Raw genomic sequence first — 27278 nt, forward strand, 5'->3', positions numbered from 1 at the left:
AGCTATTAAGCAGTGAAGCAGAACCCTGAGAATTATTAGATGCGCATGATACAAGTAATGAACATCAGAAATACTGCTTTATAAGTAACTGTTCCAATTTCTCAAATACTCAGATGAAGATTATTTTCTGCTTTCGGAATTAGTGGTGAGACAGGATGGGAAATTTGGGCAGGAATCTCCTTAAATTACAGGGGGATTTGGGTTGATATCCTGCATGTTTCTAACTCCAGCTGAGATCTCAAACCAGAGGAGGTTGTTTTCCTGCTCAGAAGGAGCAGAAATCTTTTGAAATGACTGATTTTGGGGAGGATAGGATTTATGCTGTTGTGGGTAGCAGAATTTCACAAGAGAAGGTTGCAGAATTCTTGTGAAACCAAGTCATGACTGCAGTTTCAGTCCTGAACCATCTCCCTTTCTAATTCATGCCCAAAACCTCATGTCACCTCCTCAGATACCCCTGAGGCAGAGAAGGTGGCCCCTGCAGTGCTCCATGCCCCAGAGCACAGTGCCAGGCTGACAGAGGGTGATTGCAGAAAGGCAATCACAGAGCTGCTAGATAATGCTGTGATGTCTGTATTCAGAGATCACTGAGAGTAAGCAGGCAAAACTGCTAGGTAAAAACCAGAAGTACTGCTGTCTTGCTAAGGCAAGCTTCCCACTCAGAACTAGGAGTCTTTTGCAGTCTTTTGCCATCTGGCACGGAACACATGATTCTCTGCATGTAGCGGTCAATGCAGAATGCACTTTCCTTTAAAACAGAGGGCTAATCTAACCAACTGAACCCTTTTCTGCTTATTTTGCTTGTTTACTTAGTTATTTTTCTTTTTTTAGCTCCTCATTTACCTGCCACTTATTCTTCATTCTCCTTACACCTATTTTCTGAGTCATTGCATGGAATTCTTCCTTTAGCTTTAGGTCCTCTTTCTCGTTATGGTTATGATCATTCTGCAGTGTTCACTACATTTCTTGACCTCCTTATTTACCAAGACATTTTTTTTGGTTCAGGATGTCCATGAGATGCAGGTCCTGGTGGATAGGAATGAGAGTATCTCTTTACACTTGCCCTGATTTTATGACATTCCATTAGCATCAGCTAATGGCAAATGCTGAGCACCAGATATGGGGCCAGGTGCACTTTCAGTTTGGTTCACTGTAGAACAGGATATTGTGCAAAACAGAGTATTCTTTGGAGCTATTTTTTGCTATACTATGTTCTTGTGCTTACTCCACCTGTATTTGCAAATCTCATCTGACGTTCCTTTTCTTCTCCTAAGCTCTGGTGAAATTTATTCAGTCCTGAGTCCTTCTCCCCATTCTCCATCACTACACTTTGCCTATGCTACTTAATCCCACTTTTCCTGGGACACTATGACATGGTCATCACTTTCTGCCTTTCTCTGGCAGCCCTGAGAACAGGATTGGTGTGACGTCAATCCCCTTCCCAAGAAATAAAAATTTCCCTGTTACTGGGAGCAGTTTTTTCAGCTCCTGGCCACAGACATGCAGATCCTTGTCTCTCCAGCTGCCTTTCTACATGGCTACAGATACAGACAGTCTTTTGTGATAATCTCAGCCAGGTCCATGTGCCTCCACTCCCATTCCTGTCCTTCCTCATTGCTTTGCTTGACTTTTGTCAGTCTTATTTATCTATTAAATTGGACTGTCCTTCTCTGCATATTGCCGTTGTCTGCTCTCCAACCTCCTTTCCCTGCCTGCCTTCCTCTCTTAGTTTTACTCTTTCCTCCTTTCCTCTCAGTATTTCCTGTCCTTTTTTCTTGATGCCAGCTTTCATGTTAAAGACACATCTGGATTATTAAATGTATGTTTCCATACCCTCACTTTCTAATTTGACCTTCAGTGCTTGCCATTATAATGGCATCAGCACCTGCCTGACTCAGTCCACACCAACAGGAGAACATTGTAGCAAAACCCAAATCCTTACTTCATTCATCCTTTCTGATGGTTTTGACAATCATCTGCAATCTCCTCCTTCTCTGACCTCTCTTAGTTCTCTTCCTGGCTCTCTTCCTGTTCTTAATCATTCCTTTGCAGTGTTTTTGAAGGCTCCTTGGCACTGCCTACACCATCTTTCTGTATGCTCCTTACTCTGTTTCATTAATCAGTATGCAAGAAGGCACAACTAAGCTAGTTATCTGTATCTAAAACTTGTGAGTTTTTTGTGTCTCTGTGCTTCTATCTATTGTCTCTTTAGAATTTCAGAGTCTCCTATGTTTTTCATGGCTTCCCTTTGTTTCATATTAATTCTGTCTCCTATATGTCCTTTGACAGAGGTAGGTTCTCTTACCTACTCCCAGTCACCCTTACTTTTGAGTTCCAATCTCCACTTCTCTATTACAACTCAGATATTTTGACTTTTCTTCATAGAACTGTCCTGTGAATCTTTAATTTCTTCTCATTCATGAATACTGAGAATACCAATTTTCACCCCAGACACTTATTTTCCATCTTCTAATCCCTTGTTTACTTTCCAAATTATTTTCATGCTTTGTACCATGTTCTCCCTTACCCCTGAGGAAAACTCCCAACAAATTTCCACAGATTATCCTTCCACCCATTATCCTTTTCCAACTTCTTTTAAAAGCCTTGGTAACAATTAACTGCAGGTGTATTCATAACACACCATCTATTATTCTGGCAAATCTAGACTTCTTGTACTCCCCATCTGTCTTTGTACAAATGCCTTTGTTTTACTAATTCAACTGGAAGTGATTTGGAGCTAAGACTCCCTCTTTTCTTTTGTGTTTTATCAAATAACATAATGAGGTCTCAGTTTGCAAGTACAGAAATATTGCAATAATGTGGTGATACATGTAGCTATTAGACACTCTATTTTATGAATACTCTGTCTCCTGTTATGAGTTAGTATTGCTTAGTGATGCTCATCACTACTGTTTCAGTATTGCCTTCTGAAAGCACTGCAACATCTGTAATGGCAGATCACTATGGATCTTGACGTCCCAAACTGAAATGAAAATAAATCTCTGCCAGGGAAACAGCAATCCCTGCAAGCTGTTCATTGCTGCCTCTACAGTCAAAGGTTATTATACAGTCCTGAAATCATCTCTTGCTATCTGATTGACTGTCTGATTGACAGTTTCCCTTCTATTGAAGGTCAAATAATCTACTGCTGTCGTAGCCAGATGTTAGAAAACAGCTGGAGGTAACATGAGCTGTGCTCCCATGCAGCTTCATTCTCACTTTCTTATGATCGTAGCTTGGTCTCCTCTTTGTCTCTCATTTTGAAGCACTTTGTTTTAATTCCTTTCTCTACTTCTTCCTGTAACCTTTGTGTCATGGATTAGTCATGGAAGGGGAAGGAGAAGTGGAGGAGGAAAGAGAGGAGGAGGAGGTGTGTTACTGTTTGGAAGGCTGCTGCAAAGACTAGTCTTTTCACAAAGCCTGGGACTCATCAGGATCTTGCGTTGTCCATGACTCAGAGCTAAGAGTGAGTCAGACAGGCTGACCCTGCCTCATTTGCCACAAGAAATCACCTTTCTGGTCCATTTAGGGCACCTTATTTGACCAGATTCTGTCTTTACTGTCCCAAAGAACTCATGCCAGGTTATAGGGTTCCAAATCCGATTAAATTGTGCTCTTTCCAGTTTCATCAAAGCTATGGTTTTGTGCTCTTTATCTACTTAGATGGGAAGGGAATTCATCAGTTCATTGGGCAGAGTTTCTAGCTACCTCTGTATCTGATTAAGGCATGTTATCACAGGTACTCATAAAATTGCCTCTCTGGAAATAACCAGAATTTACAACCTGTATTTTGGATCCACCTGTTTTGAGTTTGCGATCTTACAGACTCTTATAGTCTATGAAAAGTCCAACCATTTAATTTTCCTATGTTTCCTAGACTTATTCTTGGTGGTGGTGCTGTTGGGAGAGGTTCACCAAAGACCAAGATTTAAATGCTCCAGTGAAACTGCCATGCAGTAGCTGCAATGCTTTCAGTAAGTATCAGTTTAGTCTCTTTTAAAGTTCTGATACAGCACATCACTGTTTTTCCTTTCAATGATGATGGCAGGCTGCACAGTACTGTCAGATTCACTCTTAGGGCTGAGTCCTCTTAGAACCTACTCAGGTCAATAGCTTAGTCCTTCAGTGTCATATGGAGGTATTTCTGTTCTTCAGGAGCTTGGGGCTTCAAGCCACTGCCCCGTGCAGTCACTGCACCTGACAAGGTCTGCACATGCTTTTCAAGGAACAACAGGCAAATGAAAGGCCTTACTCCATCCCCAGTTACACCACTTCCCTGTGGGCTGCTCTTTTACACCAGTCTTGACAAACATAACAGCATAATCTTGGCTACACAACACTGGGAGATGTCCCATTGGAGAGAGGACCCTGTGCTGAGATTTCTTTACCAGCATTATCTAGAAAGGCACTCAGAAGAGCTGCTTCTCACTGCCATGTCCCCTTCCAAGCCTTTCTTTGGTTACCACTTGATATCCCTCAGGAAGGAAGAATGTCTGCAAAAAACACTTACTTGAAATAGAAGAAAATTGCCAAGGAAATCAACAGGGATGTTATAGACAAAGCATGGCCAACGATCGCCATATAATAAAGTATGAACGCCATCTGCAATTTAACAAAATGAAAAGGCAAACATGAACAATTTGCAGGCACTTGGTGTTTTTTTCTCACTAAGGAAGAATCTAAAAAATCGATCTCCCATTTTGCATTTTTCTTTCAAGCATTCTTTTTCTATATATTGTTAATGTCAGCAATCTATTAAATGGAATGACTCACAGTCTAATGGTAAGTGCTTCTTACACGTGTTGATCCGTTCCTGTTACACTGCAGGAACTGGTGAGATCTCTGCTCACACTGTGTGTCACTAACTTTCCAAGCTCTAGGAGACCACAGCAGACATAATACATTCAGATTTCCAATACACCCAGGACAAGTATTGCAAAAAGAGCTATTGAAGAGAATAGCTTGCTCCAGGATTGGTAGAAGGCTTTTATGGGTTGAAAGCAACTTAAACAACAGGGATCAAAAGCTTAATGGTCACTTTTTAGAGATGAGTCAGTAGTTAACTGTCCTCAGGACTCCTGTTAGGACTGGGTTTTTGTTCAACATATTCATCAGTGATCTGATGCAGAGAAACATCTAAGTTTCCAGGTATTACTTAGGTCTTCCAGATAACAGTGAGGAATTCAGGGCCTTAGTTCCTCTGCTGAGCTTATTTTCTTTTCAGCTCTACTTTATTTGTTTTCTTTCGCTATGCATGAGCATTTTCCCTCTTTTCAGTGAGTAGAGGAATTGCTTTTAGCAATTCAGCCCTAAGTTTTGCTATTCGCTTTCTTTTTTTCTGGTGTTTCCAAGTAATTTCAAACTTCGCCTTGAGAACAAATATGAAAACAATTCAGAAAATTAAGGCATTCCTTTTAGTAAAGGTGCACATCTTCTTACATAGTTTGATCTTCAGTCATTTTACAACTTTGGAATAAGCTTCTACTTTCATTGACCTAGGTGGTGGTGGCCTGAGTCAGATTTAAACCAAAGTCACATTTACACTGGTCTGACCACGTAGAAGTGACATACAGAGAACTATGCATATTAACTGCAAATACCCTAGGTCTCCTAGTTTTTCTTCACAAAGACTAGCCACTACATTGTTAGTGAGTGCAAATGCTTGACAACTTATTCTGGGAGCACCAGCAATCCCAGAGAGGGCAGACCCGAGTGTAGAGAAGATGAGACAACTTTCTGAATACAGAGTAATGGGAGAGGTTTTTACCTGTGTGCATGTGACATTTCTTCCACTACATACTGTATGGTTGCTGTGTTTTTTCATGACATTAAATGGATATATTCTTAAAGCCTGAATTTAATTTACAGATGACCTGTTCAAAAGTACTGTTTTCCTGCCTATCCTGTATACAACCCTTAGGCTGAAACAGAAGTAGGAAAGGCCCCCAGATAGCTACGTGCAACTCTGTGTCACCCCAGAGGACTCTTGGTTATTCAATCTATCTAACTTTCAGCTTACAACTGCTAAATCAACTCTGTATCTGGGACCCAGAACTGCATTTTTGATTACTCCATGTAAACTTACTACGCCAACTGCTTAAAAAAGCTTTCAAAAATAGCAATGATGGCAGATCAGAATGGGCTAAACTGTCAGCTAATAAAGTATATGGTTTAACATTACATTTTTAAACACTGACCACAATTTTTATTTTTATTAAATAAGCTGTCTCAAAAGTATAGCATGTTGTTATTTTCAGTTAACTTCAAACAAATAATGAACTATTTTACTAATTTTGCACTCCTTGAACTAGCAACCTGTCATGTCCCTTTTGACACACAGGACTTATAACCTACTGACACACAAAATTTTTAGTTTATTCAGATTTTTCATGCTGTTATTTTTTTGTTCCCATAGAATTCTTCCCTTGAGGCAAGAGAATTCTCTAAGAGTAATACTTTCTACCGAGCTAATTATATTATGTATAGGTATATGGAAATAGTCTACAAATTAAGTGCACTCCTGTTTTTTGAGGATTTGTATTAAAGGTCATAACCTAACTTGGCATTTCTGTGGAGATAAATTCTTTCTGCGTTTTCCATCATTTTTCATTTCTGAAGAATCATGATGGGCGTATAATTTTCCTCTCTGTTCTATGTGCTCTTTGCTTGAATGATGTTCAAAATTGTTCTTCTAGAAGACACGGATAATAGGTAACAGAAGTAACAGAACTAAATTTTTTGCCTCCTTACATGTGCCAACATCTGGAAAAATTATATTTTTATGGTGCTTCCATTTAATGCCTCTGTGAGCTCATATCGTTACTATTATTCTTTCCTTGTCACACAGGTGAGCCCCATTTTACCATGATGGTTCCTCATGCTGCAAAAACCTTTAGAATTCATGTCCTGCCTAGTCCAGTAGACTTTTCCAAGGCTCTTTGGATCATTACTAAATATAACTACATACTGCTTTTTGGCTGCATAAAAAATGGTCCTCCAACACAAATCCCAAATCCAATCATGTCTTGAATCTTTTCCTTCCATGATTCCAAATAATCACAAATTATTCTGTCACACATCTGTAATCAGATTTTCCTGGAGCTCCACTCATATTTGAGAAATATGTTTATTTTCATGAGCTTCCCTAACTTGATTTTTTTTAAGCTTTTCTCAGATTTCTCTCTCTTTATTTCTTTTGGTTCTCTTATATTTAGTCCTTCTCTTTCAGCTTAGCAACTCAATTTTGGAAATATTGATGCAAATGCTTAATTCCTTATTGTAAATAGTCTGTTGACTTCTGTGAAACCGTCAAAGTTAAATGTGTTCATGCTTGTAGGTTTTTCTGGATTAATGGTACCTTCATAAATATTTATTTTGAAAGAGAGTGAGTACAGGGTAATATTCTTTGCTGAAGAAAAATAATTTTAACTTACATTAATATTACCAGCCCTGCAGAGAAGACATCAATAGCTTAGAATATTATTGTTACAGAAAGCAAAATTGGGATTCTAAAAGATTATTTTATAACTGTTGGACAATTAGGGAAAATCATAGGAATTAAAACGCATTTGAAAAATATTGCAAAACTTGTCACATGAATTGCTACTAAATGATGCACCCCATAGCAAACCTATACTTAGGTTTGAACACTCATCAAAAAAATTTAATAAGCTAAAATCACAAGAACAATGCTATTCAAATCTTGTGCAACAAATAAAGATGAAAGATAGGGCTATTCTGTTCTCTGTCACACGTCTTACTGCTAGCCCAGCCCAAAACCACTGTCAAACAACCACTGCCTCTTTAACTTCATCATACCTTTAGTTTTTCAGAGGTGAAAGAGTTGCACAGGGTGTAATTGGACCAGGTTCGGTTGCTCTCAGGATGGCGGAACCAGTTTCCAGTTTCATCACAGTATTTTGAAGCCCTCTCTGATGAAAAATTGCAATAATAGTTATTTTAATGTATGCATATTACACATTTAAAAATCTATTAAAAGGAATTACTTTATTTGGAAATAAGATGTCTGTGTAATGAAATCCAAATGGTTTTCAACCTCTGCAATTAATATACATCTTGATGGTTTGTTATTCTGGTTTTTATTCTGAGATTTATTGGTGGTACACTTGTTGTTTATCTGTCTCCTTTCGCCTTGAATGAGTATATATCTAAGCCTTCATTCAAATGCAATTATTTACGTGATAATAATCCCTTTAAAGAGGCTGTTGAAAGCTGCCTAGGGAAGAGAAAGTAACCTCAGGCGCTGATGTGTGCTGTGTCTGTGTCCCCCCAGCCATGCTCACATTCCTGCTGGGGAAACTCTGGATGCTGAGGCACAGATGTCGTTTGTAATCACCTGTCAAATTTTGGACTGGTTCCTCGAGCCTTCCCTCAAGCATTAGCCAAAAAGGAGTCATTGGAAGGTTTGCCCAAGTAACAAGGGCAGGATAAGATCATAAATTTAAACTATTTTATGTTTTCTTAGATAGTGACACAGACATTTATAAAAAACATGTTTTTCAAGTCTGGCTTTTAAAACAGTCAAAAAAGTCTACCTTGACTTTCCTTTGCCTACTCTAGCTCTATAATTTCATTGGCTTTATACTTATGTTATCAGTATTTCTAGTCAATACACTTTTACAGAGACAATTACCATTTGAACATACCTATTTTCATTTTTCTGTGGTCAACATTGCCACTTATTTTTCTTCATCTGATGACTAATAGTTCTATTAACTTGGAAGATTTGTATTCCCTCTATACAACCTAAAGAAAGGAACTGATCTTATGGGCAAGGTAAGGATTGTATAGACTGAGCTTACTCATACTCTGACTAGAAATACACTTTATACAGTGCCATTGCAGGAAAAAAAAAAGACAATCCTCCAGAACACAGCATATTTTTGAAATTGTTGTTGGTTTCAAATAATTGTTTTGGGGGAATTATTAAAAATCAATATGTGATCAACAATACCAAGAGGAACAGTACATGTTATCTGAGCCTTCCATTGCTGTGGCTTGGAGATAATCTCAGACTGCCTGTGTAGCAACGTTCCCTTTGTACTCTTTGCCAGATACTATCGAAAGCTGGAAAAAGTCTTCAGTCATAGAAAAAAGATTAATGGTTATGTTCCCATGGAACACAGTGTGCAAACATTGCAACTACTATCCCATGCACTCTGCAAAGTGCATGGCTTTTGTTAATATGCTACAGAGTATTTATGGCAATGTCATCCATCATCTCTGTACTTCAGTGCCTAGCTAGGCACTCTGACGGAGTTTAATGTGGCCTTAGAGATAAACCTTTAGTCTCATACTTTTTCTTGAAGTCAGATAAACACAACTGATCCTAGTCTGAAAGCGCCAATCCCCTGCAGATTTCTTGCTCTGCTGTCAGAATACAGAACTGGGGGATAAGCCTTCCTTACTGTCCATCCCAGGGACTCAAACATCTCAAACATCTCTTCTAAATCTATTCTTTTGCACAGAAACAAAGCTGCGAGCCTGCAACTCAACCACTGTTCTGCTCCAAGTTATTATACAGTGGGCCAGTAGCAGGAGGGTTATTATGAATCTGGGTACACTTTTGCTTTTTTATGCTAACCAGAAGAATATGGTAAAGTCTGAAGAAATATACATATGCAAGGATGGGTAAGACAACACTAGCAAGATAAAATGGAAGCATGGGCTTTAAGATTATTAAAATACTATGTAAAAGCTAATTTTTTAGGCTTTATCTGTACCCTATCAGCTTGGATAGGGCACCACTTGAGCATCACATTACTCAAAGCCAAAGAACAGTGACATTGTGTGGGATTCATCTCACCTGACTTTAGCAACCTAAAAGTTATGTAATTCATAGGCAGTTGTGCAGAATCTATGCCGTCAGCTTAGAAAGAAGACATTCCAGAGCTGTCTGGGAAAAACAGCTGATGAGAGAAATCCTGTCCAAAAGGTCAGTTTCATGGGAGCAATGAAGTGTCTTGAAAGATTAATCAGCAGCAATAATTTTGTGTGTATATTGTTTGTGCCACCAATAGTGCTTTTATGAATCCTATTTTCATAAAAAACCCTCAGTAATTCATATGTAATGAATATCTTAATAATTCTGGAACCATATGATAGCTCTATCAATCAGGCTTTTTACATTTACACCAGCTCTATAGCTAGCACGTTAAAACATCAGTTTTTTATTTATTGCTGAGTTATAAGCTGGAAGTAGAACAAAGTTATCCACTGCTGCAGTGCTTGCTCAGCTCATATCAGATGTTGGATTCTTTGCCATTTGGATAGACCTGTGCAGTGCTTATTTTTGCAGATGAGGGAATAGTTGATGTAGCACATCTGATTTACTTACATACTCAGTAAAATATTCTGGAAGAAATTTTTTCATAAATAAAAAAATCATCCTTTATAATGCAATGGAGAACCTAGAAAATTTCAATTCCAGTGTCCTAATAAGTGAAGAGTTATCACTATCTTCAGAGTGTCTTAGTCAGCAGAACCAGAATTGGTATAAAAGAATCATATTGTGCACTGTGGGGATAAGAATTGATTTTTATAATACAGCTGTCAAACTTGCTAAGAAGCAGGACAGAAAGACACAGAAGGAGAAAAAAGCAGCTGGACAAAGAGTTGTTCAGATTTGTCTTACTTATCGTTATCTAAGTAAGATAACGATAGACAAGAAAAGACAAGAAAATATGACCAGCAGAAATCCAGAGCTGTCTATTTTAGTCAGTCATGAAATTTGCATTTTGTGGCACCAAGAGAAGGGCTCTCCCACTGTCAGAGCAGGAAGGTAAGGCTGTACTTCCATCTTCCTCGACTGTGAGAGGTAACAATATATTAATCATCAACTGAGTAATTGCTTATGGATACATATGAGTCTGTTTCCAAATTACACTCCTAGAAACTCTGCTCCTGGAGCTTCATGAAGAGTCATGAGTAACAGTTTACAAAAGAGAACTAAAGACAGAAACCCAAATGAGTGGAGAACTGAGGGGAATTTTGCTAAATGCAGCTTCCTCTCACAAAGGCTACTGCTCTTAAGCACTGCTCTTTGCCAAGAATAAAGGGAGTGAAAATGAAACGAAAAGGTATATGTGCCACACCAAAACTTGCACATTCAGCTCCATCGGTATGTGACTGCACCAAACTAATCCTAACTAAATGCACTGTATAAGGACAGAGAGGTGGGCAATATAACACTCCCCTGACACAATCCCAACAGCCCACATATGACACAGGGCAATGCTCATCTCCTCCTGTTGCCCCTGGCAAACCTGTCTTGCTAGAAGGCCATTATGTCCACAATATATTTTCCTTTTTTCCATCAGTAAGAATACTGGCAGCATGAATTACATACTACATTCCTATAAAACTCAACTCTTACCAATTTCAGTGTGACCTGGAACCATTTCAGAGGGATTACACCAAAGATTAACCTGTCTAAAATATGAATATAAAATACAATTCAAGAGGAACTGTGCATGTTGCCTGAATAGGGGCATATGAAACATCCCTGCTCAGAGCTTCACAGTCAGGAGTGGACTAGACAATGAATTTCCTGCTGTCACTGGCATGAAAGCAGTAGGTCTTGTTATGTTTTCCAGACAAATTGATTTGTTTTCATGCATTATCACATTGTGCATGATGTTCACTGCGAGGAGATTGCTTCTTTCAGAACACAGATTCCTATCCAGTAAGAACAGATCTAAATTCAGTGTAATAAGTGCAGTAGCTAACTGTGAAGTTGTCAGATAAAAAATGAAGAGACCACTGAGATTGTTCCCCTTTGTTTTGTTTCTGTGTTCTTTTCTTCAGAATATGATTTCACCTTGTTTACTTTCTAACATACTCTAGTGATTTCCTCTTGGCAACAACGCTGAATATTGTTGGGGATCAAATACAGAGTTGGTATATGGGATGCACAGATGCAGACGGGAGGAGGATTCATTACTATGCTGCCGTTTATGTTTCACTTTTCCAATTACAAATGACATAAGTATCAAAAGGGAAAAATATATCTGAAAGACATCATTTTATTCCAGGACTCGAAGCTATACATGGCCTCTAATGAAGTGACTTAGCCATCAATATGCTAATATGCAGTGGTTCTGCAGCTCTTGGTGCTGGCCAAAGCAGCACAGTATTAAATACTTGTTTTGGAAATCCATGGGGTTACTTACATGCCTAAAATATATGCTGAGGTGGTTGCATATCAGAACCTCAATGGGGAGGAAATCTGACATCACTACAGTTTTCATCGTGGGAAAATGTTATTCTTCAGGATGAATTTTCTGTTTCTCAGTGGAAAATGCAACTGTATTTTCTTTAACAGGAATAAGTTACCAAAGGAAATAATGACTTGTGACACAAAATCTGACAGACTTCTCAGGACAGCTCAGTCTGTGCTTCTGGCCACCTGTATGTGGCAGCCACTTCTATTAGCAGTTGATAGACTTGTAGACACCCCCCTGATTTCTGACTTCCCTGAGTCTCCCTCCTACTTTATCAAGTCCCCATGTGACAACTAGCCACCTGTAAAGCAAAGGCTGACTACCCACTGGTTTGATGCCATAGCTGTAACACATGCTGGGTTACCCAACAGTTATTCTAGGAAAGCAGCTCTAGCTCAACCAGGAGATGCTGGGCTGCTGCCAAGCCAGGGAAACAGGGTTGACTGACCAGGATGCAGCCACTTGACTGACCAGGATGCAGGCAAAAAGGATGACAGAGGTGCTGAAAAGGAGAAAAGAGATGTACCAGAGGAAAATACTGGGTCCAGAAGGCCATAGGTAATGTTCTTTAAGAGGACAGCAGAGAGAACAGTAGGAAATTAATTACTGGAGGAGGCTTTTCTTCCTATGGGTCTGTACAGAGTACAGGAATACAAAAAAATTCCTAAATCTCAACTTTTAAAGCATGCCAGAATGAGTAACTGCAGTACATACACACTGTGGGCCAAACTCTGTGACAGGCATCTGCACATTAAGGAGTGATTTGCAATCAGTTGTATGAGCCACAGGCCTTGGCGTTAATAAGCATTAGTAAGTGGAGCGAGATCCTTCTCCATGGATGGCTTCAAGTGTTACTTTGAAGAGTGCTGTTGTAGTGGAGCAATTAGTTCAGAACAAGTCATTGGAGACAGACAAGTGGAAAAGCTGAGAATAGGTGGCTTGGGAATGAGCAGGAGAGTGGCTCTGTAATCATCCCCATCCATGAGGGATGAGGACCCTGAATAGCTGGGGAAATCTGTGATCACAGGGCTGCCCAACACCCATCTTTGCATGTATAAGCTGAGCATTGCATGGAGTATACCTATTGGTGACTGTTAGTGCCACATGTTTTGTTTTTTTTTTTTTTTTCTTCTATAAAACCCATAGAAGTAGAGAAAGCAGAAGCCTTGTAGTAAATTTTTCTATTCATAAAAGGGGCTGTTGCCTTATGGGAGGATACCATGAATAAAATGGGGGCTGAAGCAGAAGGTAGAGACCCCATCCAAGAGGCACCTCTAACATGCATGCACGAAGAGGCTTGTGCAACCTCAGGATCCAGAGCCTCAAGCTCTCTTCTGAACATGGGCACTTCTGTCTGGGAACTGAACTAGGTTTGGTCAGTTCTTTTAAAATGCTTTTTTGGAATGCTTTGAGAAAATACTGTAATGGTTGAAGCACTCATCCACAGAGAGGGAGACCTAAGCAAAAGTCAATTCTCCAGCTGAGGGTCTCAGCTCCTCAGTCTGTGTCCCCAAGGTGCTCCAATGATAAGCCATGAGCATGACCCTCCTGCAAGATTCCTCTTTAAAAACTATGACACTGCACAGAAAAGAGGTCAAGACTTCTGTGTCAGAAAGCAAAAAGAGGGCACAAAAGAGAAGACCCTGCCACATGAGCTCACTTTCCAGGTACAGAAATCCTGAGCACACAGACTTCCTTCAATCCATCCTGTCCAAGGCCTAATTCCACTGGAAAGAGGGACATTCCTCCACTAAAGATGGAATGTAGTTTTGAATTCCCTCAGACTGGGTCTGACACTAGAAGTGTCCCACTTGCTGTGTGTATTCTCTAATCATGGACAGCTTCATTTATGAAGAACAGAAACACAGATCAATCTGGCTGGTACTGCAAATGGGCTTCAGCCAAATGCATACCAGGTTCGATCCAACATGGAACTACTCTGTTTTCTAAACAGGCAATATGCTCGAGAAGATCAACAGTTTTTGCTAATGGTACTTGGTAATTAACTCACAGAGATGCGATGGTCTGTTTCCTTCATCTCCAGTTGGGCACATACATTTTGGCTTAAGTTTGTTGAAAATTTTTAGATTTATATGCCCTCCTTCCCAAATGTTTAATTTCATGGATTTTAACTGCAATTGGTGCACTGTGACTATGTGGAATTTAGCACACTGTGGCATCAAGCACCACCTATAAGCAACATGTCCTGAGCATGGAACACACAACTCTCTTCAAACTGAGTTAAATTTGTGTCTAATATTTCCTCGTATCTATTTTGCAATATTCCTGTCCTTGATTTTCCCTTTCATTTTCCTTTTAAACTTTTTTGAATTACTTCTCTCAGTCTGACTACTAGTATTCGTATAAAGAATTCAATTATTAACTGAAACTCAGAGACTGAAAGAATGTTATTCTGCTTATCTTCTATAAAATGATACTTTCCAATAAAAATTGAACAAAGAACATGCTGACACATACTTCACACAAATAAGCATTTTCTCTTCATTATAAAAACTTAGAATGAGGTGCTAAGAATATTTTGATATTATAACTCAGAAGTTGACATTTTCATAAACTAGGTTTCATAAATCCATGGTTTATATTATATTTACATAAATGCATATAAAATATTTTACAAATGAAAATATATAAATTAGGTAACCCAAAACCTTGATATGTTTTAATTTCAACCAAAATACCCTAAGATTTCACAGTGCTGCAAAAACTTCACTGCAAACATGCATCCTCTCAATGGCATGAATGTTTTGAAGACATCCTTCAAAAGATAAAAGGATAAAAAGAAATACTGTACCAGTTGGATCAAAGTCTGGAAAATAATCCGGACAATTCTGAGCAGTGATCCTTCCAGCAGGTGTATCATCCCAGCACAACCAGCCATCCCACGTTCGGTTGCAGAACAGACCTGGACATTTAAGAGGGTTTCAGGAGTTAATTCAACACACGGTCACTCCTGAACTGTTCTTTTCTAGCCTCTCGGGGAATATTGCTGCCTGCAGACAATCAGGTTTTCTTTTTGTAATAAATTCCTTTATTATTGTTACACTTAGAGTGGCATTCAGGGGCTACAAGGAACTTGTTTTTGCTGACCTGATGTTAGTTGTGTTCATTTTACTGGAAAGTTATGTTTTAAATCCTGTTGAATTGAGCTTTGAATGTAGCTTTTGATCCTAAAAATTTGTCTTCTTGATCCTCCTTCTGTCCCCAGCTGTAAGCACCTACACTAGTGGTAACCAAAGATCTATTAGGCACCCACTTTTCATTTCACCTTCTGCTGTTCAGTAGGTCTGAAAATTGGGTCTTTGAAACGTAAAGGTAAGGAAGAGTTCGTGGGGACATCCCACTAAAAGCAACATTTGCAGAGACAATGTAATTGTCTCTTACAATGTAATTGTAATTGTAAATGTAATTGTAAGGCTGTTGCCTTTTTCAGCACCAGAGATCAGTACCTACATGTCCAGTGAAGCAGATGCAAGACTGATCTGTAACAGGCAGACTCTGCCTGCTGATGTTGCCTAGGTAGGCGTGCTGTGATCCTGTCCTCATCATGCATCTTCTGGGAAGGTAGTGCAGTCGAGGCTGTGTCGCTTACAAGGGATACTTCCACCCCCACAAGCAGCAGCAAAGTGAGAGAGGCAGAACACAGCTCATTCTTGATCCCCAACAGAGATGATACCTACTATGGTCCTCAGAAACTGTGCTGTAAGACTGCTTGCTGTAATGTGTAACATGACTCATTGTGGACTTATAAAAGAAATGTATTAAAAAATCCCCTACACTTCTTAGTTATTTTCAATTTAAAATCAGTTTGTGGTGTGGGAAAAGGTATTCATCATCATGACCATCAGGTTAAAGGGAAATAGAATGAGAAGGTACATCTTGGCTTTTTTGCTCTGGTCCTGAGGAAGTGTCAGAATGGTTGCTATGACTATGTAGGTTGATTTTTGAAGAATTATTTAGAAGGTACCTCTGAAAGTTAATAAAATATGGCTAGCTAATTGCTTCTGGTGGTTTAGAAACTATCCATAGATAAGCTTTCTTACTAAAGCAAAAAGGCTGTAAAAAGTCATCTGAATTGTTCAAATTTGCACCAATAAATGTTTATAAGTCAAAATAGCTGTGGATTAAAAACTGAAAGCATAAATAATTCTAAATTAATATTTTCCAGATTAGATGTTGTTCAGAAAAGACATTTTTATACATACTTTTACCTAATTTTCTAAGATTTTATGCACATACATGTTTCTGTTATCAAGCTAAATATGCTAATGCTATTTTTCACTTAAATAACCAATCATGGTATCAACACCTGGTTATCTTTCCTTCAGGTACTGTCATGTTTTTCTATAGCTTTGAAATGTATCTGAAAGACTTTGAGGAGTATTCTTGTAATAATGAAGAAAAACAAGAGTAAAAACTGTTTGCAACTTGAGCTTGTATTTGAAAGACAGTGTTGAAAGGGGTTGGAGGGAATTTCTATCTTTAAATCCTCTGTCTTGCCTGATAAATAAAAAAAATAGCACATGTAAATCTATACATTGTGGACTGTGTCTTTCAAGGTAACTAACAGGATATATATGTATACATACATATATATATATATGGATATATGTATGCATATATATGTATATATACATATACACACACACACACACACATATATATATATACACCGTGTATATGTGTATATATATATATATATATATATACATGGTGCTGTCCTGGAGGGGTGGTCAGGTGTTTCCATGTGCCTGAGCCCCTCGTTTTATTATTTTTTCAGCTAAAATGCAACTTTAGTAGTGCTGGCATCATTCCTTCATCACCCATTATCTTCATTTTGGGGTTATAAATGAATTAAGTGCATGTTGCTATGAACATAACAGTCCCTAATGGCATAAATTAAAATCTAGCTGCCAGTTGAAGGATTGCAGGAACTGCCACTGCTGTCCTCCTGGGACAATGCTGCCCTTGAGAACACTACTAGGAATTCATGTCATCACATGAAATCCCAGTTCATGCTGGAAAAACAGCCTTTGCAACTAATCACACAAACAAGGTGCAGAAGAAATGGGAATCCAGTGGAACTGTCAATGGATGCAAAAATTACTTGTTTATAGAGCTGGAGACTAAAAGAGTAATCTGAGAAGAAGATGGCAAGTTATTTCCACCATAAGTCCAGCAACTAAAAGGCTTGTTTATGTCTGAAACATCATGCTTTATATTCCATAACCCTATATAACTACTTGTGGGTTTTCCCCATCATCAGCCTGAATTAAAACCTATTTTTAGCAAAGTCAATCTCTATATTCATTCCCAAACATTTCTACATCAAGACTTGAGTATCTTAACATCTAACTGTTGCTTGAGTCTTACAGAGCTCAGTAAAACCTTTGTGATAAAGAGCTATAGAAATGTCTTTGTTCTTGTATTACGCAAAGTCCCACTTTGTCTCCAATCCATGTATTAGGTTGGGTGTTTTTATTAGTGGGGTTTTTTTATGTGTTTTCTCTTTAAACTATGTCCTCAATATCTCTGTTCTTTACTTGCATGAGTCTTCACAACTCCTCTGTTATTTTTTTTCTCTAGCCTCCTCATATCTTCTATATCTTCTATAAGAAAAAGTGACCAGAACACTGAGTCCCAACCAGAAATCCTGCTTTATACTATGTAACTGTAGCACCACTGTTTTTTGTCATTTCTCTTTTTATCACCCTTCACATATGCCTCATATTTAGTAAAGATGAGTGCTCAGTGCCTTATAAACCTATTTTTGCTAGTGTTACTGTTGAATATGGAATGTCTGGAACTTCTGTGTTGGTACAGAGCATGACAACCAGCAGACAATACACAAATGACAAAAAATTGAAACAGAGAGTAAAGCAAACAGAACAATATTTATATTTAAGAGATTCCCCATTCACAATCAGGTCTTTGTGTGAGCTTGCTGAGAGGTTCTGGAGAATGCCATTCTCTAAGCAAGAACAAGAGACATTCAAGCAGCAAAGCACTGAGCAAGAAACGTGGATAATGGAGGAAGGAAGCATTGTTCATTCCCTGGGCTCCTTCCAGGTTTTTTTATTTCTTTGCACTTAGGAGGATGTAAGTGTGGCTTTGATTACTGTTTGTGGGAAGGAAAGTGCACCCTGAGGAAGAGTATGGGTTAGTATATAGAAGAAAACGTTTCTTTATAGTTCTATAACCAAGCATGGCAAAATACAGACAGATTTTTTTTTTAAATCCTTTTTACCTTTTTTCTTGTATGGAGGAGCTCTGTTCATCCTCTCATAGCATTTGAACTGTGAATCTATTATCTTCTGTCGTATGACTGAATTTTCTGTTACTACAGGCTCTAATGTAGGATCAGTATAATTTACAGTAGAAGAAAGGCTTGGAACAATTCTCTGTACAGAAAGGAAAAACTGTTAGTACAACTGAATAAAACAGGAGGATAAAATTAAAAAAAAAAAAAAGTGGGGACCAGAAATATATTTTGCATTCTTGAAAGGCCTTTTATTTGCACCTGTTTAGTATTATGATGGGCCTTGTACTGCTTGCAAAGTAAATGCTGAATTTTATTAGTTTACCTCATTAAAACCACAAGATTTTAATCAAGCCCTTTTTCTTGGCAAAGAGAGGACCATTAAATATCTTGATAAAGCCTTCAAAATTTTTTTATTCAGTTTAGCATCTGCAAAAGAATTTTGTATCTTCCAAAAATTACACCCATGTATTTCTGCTCACTTGTGCCCATTTTTTTCCTGACTGCAGACAAAACACCTCAGTGCCACAGCCTGGAAACTGATTATTTCATGTTTTATGCCACCTGCTTTGAACTTCTTCAACTGCTAAGGTCATAGAAACAATGGGCAGAGTTTAAACCTCAATATCTGGCCTTAGTTCCTAGTTAAGTACCTAAATTTGAGTCCCTACATTTGAGTCTGAATAACAGGGTCCTCTTCAATCTAGTGGCATCTTCTGAATTCTCCCATTCTGAACCACCTGCAGTTTAAAGGGAAGGATCATTGCCTCTGGAAGGCAAAGTCAGTCATGGTTTTTTGCCATCCATCCGTCAGTTGTACAACTCAGGTCTGTGAGTGGAAATGAGAGTGTGGAGCTTTAGTTAGTTCTGTTCTGCCTCAATCCTATATCAGGAAACTTCTCTGCATGAAGGTGACAGGTAAAGTTAGTTCCTCTGCTTCCCCAAGAAAAAGAACATTGCTGTGGCACTTTCCTTGCATGATCCTCTATCTTCCCCTATACTAAACAGTACTAAAGCCATCACAAACACATACAGACTCATTTGCAGGCTTCAAAATCTAGGACTGTCATAAATATGCAAACGTTACCATTTTAGCAGCAAATGCCAGTACACAGATCTTTAAGCAAGCACTTGTAGATGTGCAAATTGAAAACATAACAGGTTTGAAAATTCAAATATCAGCTTACTTCTTACACTTTTCCTCCCCTTTTTTTAATTGCACATCACAGGCAACTGTATTGCATAAATACATTACCTTTTTTCCCCATTTGCACACTAAAACATCTTGGTAAAATACACAGTGAAACCACAGTGTTTGACTTGGTTGGAAAAAAAAAAAGCCATTACTTTTATCCTGATACAAACCATGTCAGAATATATACTCGTATATCTAATTATTTATATTTTCTTAATTTAATCTAATCTCTTTTGACACAAACATTTTCATTTTCAACTGTATACAGCTACTAGCTGGAAGATCTGGAGGCAGTTAATCTTGTTGCACTTGAACAGGTCCTTGAAATAAAATAGGAGGAATAAAAAGGAAGATATTTTCTGGCAGAAATAAATTTTATGTGTATGTATACCCCCCAAACAAATATATACTTGGACAATGAAGCCATTTGGAACATTTCATCTGGCCATCCAAGTGAAAAATTAAGTATTTAGAAAGCCAGAACAGGAAATAGAGAAGTGAAGCGAAACATCACAGATCCCTTACTTATAAAAAGATTAAAGTGAGTAGCTGAAGTTCATGAGAATCATTTTAAAAACCAGCCAAGCAATATCCTGAATCCAGTATGTAGTGTAGGAAAGCGCAGATGAGGTTCTTCAGACACCCTCATTTTTATCTTAGCCCTTCACGTCCATGTACCGTCACAGGCTCTGGTGCTTTCTTGAAGTGATTAATAGATACTCCATGCTAATTTTCCCCATTTTTATTTTGAATAGTACCTCAGTTCCAAGCTGTTTATATTAAAGAGAGGAATATCAGTATCATCAAAGAAAGCTAGGAGGACTTCTGTGGCATTGCCTCTGTTCTTGACAATTTCTCTGTTCCTCTGCGCCAGTTTGGGAACACAGCTATGTGTGGGGTGATAATTTTGGGGGGGTAAGACACAATTCAGAAACCAAAGACTGCCTGCTCTTAAAGGTCAGTTTAAGAGACTTGTTGTGTATAATTCCTGACGAAGTCAGCTCTTACTGGGTACAGTTTAATGCAAATATTTTGATACTTGAAGGCAAAGAGTACCTGTGGTGGTGGATAGACTAAATGTCTTGGATTGTGCACAGAATTATTTAAAAGTGCTCAACCATGTAACCAGGAGGCCCATTCTACTGCCTCTGTGCAAGGCAATCATGGCCCAGGTGAAATTGCCAGCAAAATTTCTACTGCCTACATTTAGGACAGGAATTCACTCAGAAAGATTAAAAATATGGATGACATTGTGTCACTAAAGTTCAATGGGACTTACTTCATCAGTGGAAATCACTTAATGGCCTATAGAAAAACTGAAGCTTAGATAAAAATTTGAATAATAACATTAAATTTACAGATTTTCAAAGTTAGTTGTCCAAATATCTTTCCGGGTACTTTTTATGAAATTAAATAGCTTGTGTGGGAAATCAAATTAAGGGGTCATACATAGGTATGTCACTGGTATTGTTCATCTGCAATATGCCCTTTAAATGTACTCTTCCCATTGATTGTTACTCCTCATTTCTGTTTGCCTAGAGCTGGCCTTGGAAGCTTGAACACCATTTTTTTCTACCTTAAGATCAGATTTCTATTTCAGCAGATTAATGAAATATTAATTTGGTGGTTTGCTGGAGGTTGAGAAGCCACATCCCTGTTTGAAATGCTGTTTTTTCTACCATGTGTAAGAGACACCACTCTAGGACCCAGAGCCCAAAGCCTGACCTCTTAAAGTCAGTTCAGTGGGCTGATGATCCAGCCTTATATTCCTGCAGTTAAGTCAGACAAAAATCTTGCTACAGTTTGTCATGTGAGATGCTGTTATTTGTTTTAGTCTTCCTGTACTCCTTATCATAGGGGTCAGAAAAGGGCAAATGGGTCAGAAAGACATCTCTGGGTCATTATTCTCTATCAGAAGTAGCAGGATTTTGGGCATGATTACATGGGAGGGAAAGCTTAGTGTGTACCATGTTATTGGGAGAGGCTGGGAGTGTACCATGAATCTGTGTGTCTATGTTTGTATCTGCTCTCAGGGAATTAATGATTGGAATCACCTCTGCTACTATATTTTAATTGTTATATCTATGCATTTTAGGAATTAAGATTTAAAACACATGTTTTCACCATAAAAAAGACAAGAGTAAGTAATTTTAACTTGGTAACTACCTACAGCATTGAACAGATTTTGAATGTCCAGAGTCCATTACTGCATATTAAAAAGCTTTCCCATCCATCCATCCATCCATCCATCCATCCATCCATCCATCCATCCATCCATCCATCCATCCATCCATCATCCATTATTTTAGGTGGAAATATAAATGATGTTGATGCAGTAAAGGAATGCCTCATTCATTTATAAATATTCTTTATTAAAGAGAAACAAATAATTCACAACTTAATAATTGATGTGCTCATTGCCTGAAAATGATTGGTATCATTTCTTCAGAAGAAAATTGTTTAAGTGATGTCCCATGCAGCAGTTTAGCAGCCGTACATATGATGTCACTCCTAAAAGTCCAAGTAAATGACGTCATACATACGACCACCAAGCCACCACGTGACAAATGACTGTTATAAGAAAACAAATTATCATTACAAGGAGAAAAAACAAGATTCTGATAATGCTGAAGTTCACTTTATACCTAGAATTAATAAAAGAATCTAGAGAAAGCAACTTGGCTTCATTATTAAATTATACAGGAACGAACAGATAGTGTCCTTGTTTCTGTAAGACAGACAACTGCTATTAACCTCTGCAACACTGTGCCCATTTCTGCAAGGGAGAATCCAGATAAAGCAAGCATAAAATTCCTTCACTTTTTTCCCCACAAAATATTGCATATGATGAACAAGTAACCCCAAATATTTTTCTTCTGCCATCAAGGAGCTTGCAGGACACTAACTGTAACAATAGATGACATTTAGGAAAAGAAGATATTTGTAGCTTTCTTTACTTTTGCTTTTTTCCTCCTTCCACTAAATACAGTAATTTAGTAACATTTATTGTTGAGTTCAGTCAAAATATAGCTCAAATTCTGTATGCTCCAACTCTTTGATATTGATTTCAATAGCTCAAATGTACAATTCTTTTAGAACTGCTATATGTAGTCACCACTTTGTGGATCACTAAGCTCCTGTTCTTCACTACATCACATCTTCGAGAGAGAGCTCAGCATGATTTAGACTGGTGGCAGAGCCTCTCATACTTTGACAATGTTTGAACTACTCTTCACAGCTGCTAGTGTTAGGACAGAGAAGAAAACAACTGTGATGCCTTAGGAAAGTCATTAGTGTATGGCACTCAGTAAATACAATAATTTCTATCCATCACAAATGTGCTAGGAAACAGCAGACAATTTCTTTGGGGAAATACCACAACATGACTTGCTTTACTTAACCATTGAATGTTAACATTTTCTCGTACTCTACTATGTTGGAGCAGGATGGTAATTATCTCGGTGGCACCCTATACAACTAACACGGCGGATTTTGGCAGCTGTTAAACAAGTACAAGATTAGCAGTCACAGTAAATGAAGATAAGGCAGTTGTAATGAAAAGCAACTCACAAATCTTACAGTTCTTTGCCATTGCTGCAGGATTTGCTCACATGAGGAAGCTTTACTTGCAGTTTATCCCGATGCAAGCTGTGGGCTTACAGAAAGGCTGCAGAATATTTAACAGATTTTTGCTTGCAGCCCTGATTATCATCTTGCAAGAGGCCTCTTTAGGGCAATCAGCTGCATAGCAACAGCCTTATTTTTTAAATAAGCAAAGATGTAGTCAAAATTTCCTGATCACCCCTGAAACTGGGTGAATAGAGCAGAATACAGCATTCCTTTCTCAGGAAACTGAGCAGCTTGAGTCTCAAATTCTCACATTAATTCTCATCACCTTAAAATACCAGTAGATTGCTTTCCAGAGTTTTCCTTGTGTGAGAACAGCTTCAGAACTTGCCAGTGTACTTACAGCTTGAAGCAACCCATGGTTACACAGGGAAATACTAACTCACATCAACAGCTTCCAAAGGCATGGTCTCAGGTGATAAGACCCAGGAGGACCTCATCATCCAAGGCTGGGGAAGCCCCTGGGCTCCCAGTGGTGCCAGACAGCAAAGCAAGTTCTGATGAAGGAAGATGAAGGAGGCTGTGACAGATCATCATCAGCTCTTCTGGCTCACTGGAGGGTAGGACCTGCTCTGGACCAGATGCTGGAAGAGTTGCTGTCTAAGCAGGAAAAGGCTTGTTCTTACAGTACCTGCACAGAAACGGGTTTTAGAGACTGGTGGTGAGAGCTGTGGAGCTGGGCAAGTGGCAGAAGGCCAGGGAAGCACATGGCCCCACCACCCCATGTGAGGATCAAACGTGTGGCAAGTGCTTCACTAATGGGTTCTGGAGATTTGAATTTACCATGCCACAACTGTATTCCAAAAAAACCAATTTGTGCAGTTACTGAAAATTACATTTAGGTTTTCATATAATTAATTTTCAATGTTTTGTGAATGGGAATTATTGCCAAGACTTAACAGGAGCTGGCAAGAAGCACCTGACTCTGTATAGCTTTGTGACTGAGGCTTGGAAACAATTTGACAGATTCGGACCTAATGAACTTGCACAATTTGTTTTTTACTCAAAATGAATTTATTTTCAAATACAATCTTGGTCTAATTGACCTAATTGAAAATAGTGTGTCCTTCAGCTGCAGCATCCATTTCGTCCTTACTGTGCACTTTGTGGATGGCTCCAGACACAAAATCAGAATATGTGAGAAAATTTTCTCCACCAATCCTCATTTCCAGAGTAAGAACAAACTATCATTTGTAGGCACTAAATGACAGTTCTTATTTGACAAAATAATGAAGAGAATACAAATCTCTTCCCTCAATGTCCTGCAAAATTGATTGGTCACACTGGAAAGAGACCCAAACCTGCTTCGTCTTCCTCATTCTCTGCAGTTTGATGCTGCTGGGCACACTGTGTTGATGCTCCATCTTTCTTGTGAAGAGAAATGCGCATTGAGGAGATCAACTAATTGCTCCAGCACAGAGGGGCTCATGTGTTTAAGGAAATAAATCTCAGTCACATTCTGTGGCTTTCAATAATTGCCAAAAACTAGAGAGCAACAGGCATAAAGTGAACTAAGACATAATGAACAGTTAAATTTTCTAATGATATTCCCTTGGAAGCGTAGAGAACTATCTGGTGATGCATTATCCTGCATCCAAAAGCAAGGGAATCCATCATAGAGGAAGATAATAGTTAGTTCTATTTCTAAATTAGATTTTGGAACAACTGTTGCTTCAGTTTTTGTTTGGCAAAAGCAAATCATTATAGACCTGTACACAGAAGTGCTATTTATTCTACACAAAAAATGACATACATAAGAGAGATGGTTTGTATCAGAAGGTACCAAAACCCCATGGTGACAAGTCTAAAGGAGATGGTGGGGAGGGCGTGTCTGTGCACATCAAGTAACTAAGGTCTATGACAAAACATTCAAGGAGAGATATGAGAAGAATCCAAGGAAGTCTTCTGCAAAGCACTAACACTGTATATAGGACATGGAGTGCTCCAACACTAAGAGTGTATTAGAGAATCACAGCTACCCTAAGAAAGGAGATTTCAGGTAAAAGTATGCCCTACTCAATAGTGGTGATCACTGCAGGTGGACAAATGGCACAAACAGAGAGACTGGAGCCCAGAGGAGAAACACAAGGACCCAAACAGGTTGTGTTGCTTTGCAACAGCTTGCAGTGACCAACTGGGAGTGCAGGACACAGATGAGAAGATGAATGAAAACCATCAAAGCCATCAAAGAATAAAGATCTGAAGGATGGTTTGTGGGGTGAGTAGAGAACAGGGGTGGAAGTTCAACCCAGTGTCAAAAAATCACTTTAATTATTATGTCTTCCTCAATCTCAGACAGCAGCTGACATGTCTCACAGGTCTTGGAACCAAGGAGTGAATAGAAGAACCAACAAAGTGGGAACAGTCTCTATGGAAGAGAAAGACACTCTTCATTCACTACAGACTACAAATAAAATGTAGAAAATGAATGTTTCCTATCAGCTACAGGTGGGGAAATCTTCGGGAAAATGACTGGTGGCAAATACTTTTCATATTTGATCTATCTAACAGCAGGGTTCTGGTAAGTGTCATCAAGGAAACAGAGCTTGTTCATGGTCTATTTCTATGACCGTGACTTCTCCCCTATCAAAAAGTAAATTAATCTAAGAGGTATTGAAGTAGGCCATAGCATGCCCACTGCAGTGGGAAAAGAAGGCACATCGAGATTGGAAGAGTGAAAATGAAGGAAGCTTGTGCTTAAGTTATCCATTGAGGTCAGAAGCTGAAGAGCCCTCTGGTGCAAAGATATTTAAAAAAAGGGGGATGCAGATCTCACTGAAGAATTTTTTAAAGAAATCCTAGCCCAGGAGTACTGCAGGAATGCGCACAGAACTAACGTTGCATACGTGCTACATGGGTGAGAGATTTAAAAGATTTGAGGACAACACAGCAAGGATTAGCCCAGTTCTTCTGGATTGACCTACAAATCCATACTGTAGGTTAAAGCACCTCAGGTGCTCAGAAATGCTGTTGGCAGTTTTAATTATCAGAATATTTACAGTCCTGTCACTTGACTGGAAAGAAATATAAACTCGAACTGTTTCTTTATTTGGCATTGGCTTGTTACAGGAAGAATTGCTTTTATGTCAAGGCCCCTGTCAAGGTGTGCAGATCAGCTGGGATTCAAACCCAGAGGGAAGCTGGTTTCTCTCAGGCTCTTTGTTATAGACATCTCTGACCATGGGTGATTTCCTAGCCAGTGCATTGCCACGTGCAGCCTTGCGGGATACATAGAACAGCCACAAGCGGTCACAAATACCAGAATACTCAGCATATTATGTGATTCTGTGAGGTACACAATCCAATAAACAATCCAGAGACTGCAGTTGCTAGTGTTATCCAATATGTCTCCTAGACCTGTCTCTACAACATGGAAGTTGTAGTTTGTCTCACACAACATCATCAAGGAAGTTTTCAAACACTTAAGTTTCTATGTCACTGCTATGTTGTAGCTTGTAAAACATAGAAATGGAAAGCCATACGCACAACCTTCTTCAGACAGACTGCAGTTCTGTCTCACCAGAAAACAATGATTTCAAGTCTGAACTTCTATGAGATAACTTATTTAGAAACTTTATTAAGCTTATTTTGAAATTTATCAGGAAGGTAACTCATTCCTTCACCTGTGCAGTATAACAAATACAACTCAGTACTCATTCTTCTGAACATCACTACAAGTTTTTGAATTTGGCAAGTGTTATGGGCACTTCTGTTTTCTCATACTTACAATTAGAAGGATGATCACTAAGAAGCAACACTGGGTTGTTTTTCTCATTGTGGAGTCTTCCTGGAGAGACACGTTGTAGCTGACCCTTCTGGGAATTAAACAACAAGAACAAAAGCAGTATTGGACTTTAGCTGTTATGATAAATTCCTTGTCTTTGCAGAAGAACATATTTTTAGACTTACAGTGGACCATCTGTGTGTATGCGCACCC

General features: G+C 38.7%; 1 protein-coding gene across 2 annotated transcripts in view; it reads right to left on the reverse strand.

The window, feature by feature from the left end:
- CALCR (calcitonin receptor) overlaps positions 1 to 27278 on the reverse strand; it is a 159975-nt gene that overhangs the window by 40716 nt on the left and 91981 nt on the right. For both annotated transcript variants that reach the window (XM_017817627.1, XM_017817628.1), the window contains 5 exons: positions 27069 to 27156; positions 18508 to 18661; positions 15055 to 15165; positions 7819 to 7931; positions 4511 to 4602 (listed from right to left, as the gene is read on the reverse strand). In XM_017817627.1, the coding sequence (XP_017673116.1) occupies positions 4511 to 4602; positions 7819 to 7931; positions 15055 to 15165; positions 18508 to 18661; positions 27069 to 27116 (518 nt within the window). In that variant the 5' untranslated portion in view covers positions 27117 to 27156. The remainder of the gene's footprint in view (positions 1 to 4510; positions 4603 to 7818; positions 7932 to 15054; positions 15166 to 18507; positions 18662 to 27068; positions 27157 to 27278) is intronic.

Source organism: Lepidothrix coronata, unplaced genomic scaffold, assembly GCF_001604755.1.
Source record: "Lepidothrix coronata isolate B3197 unplaced genomic scaffold, Lepidothrix_coronata-1.0 Scaffold62, whole genome shotgun sequence".
NCBI classification, from domain to species: domain Eukaryota; kingdom Metazoa; phylum Chordata; class Aves; order Passeriformes; family Pipridae; genus Lepidothrix; species Lepidothrix coronata.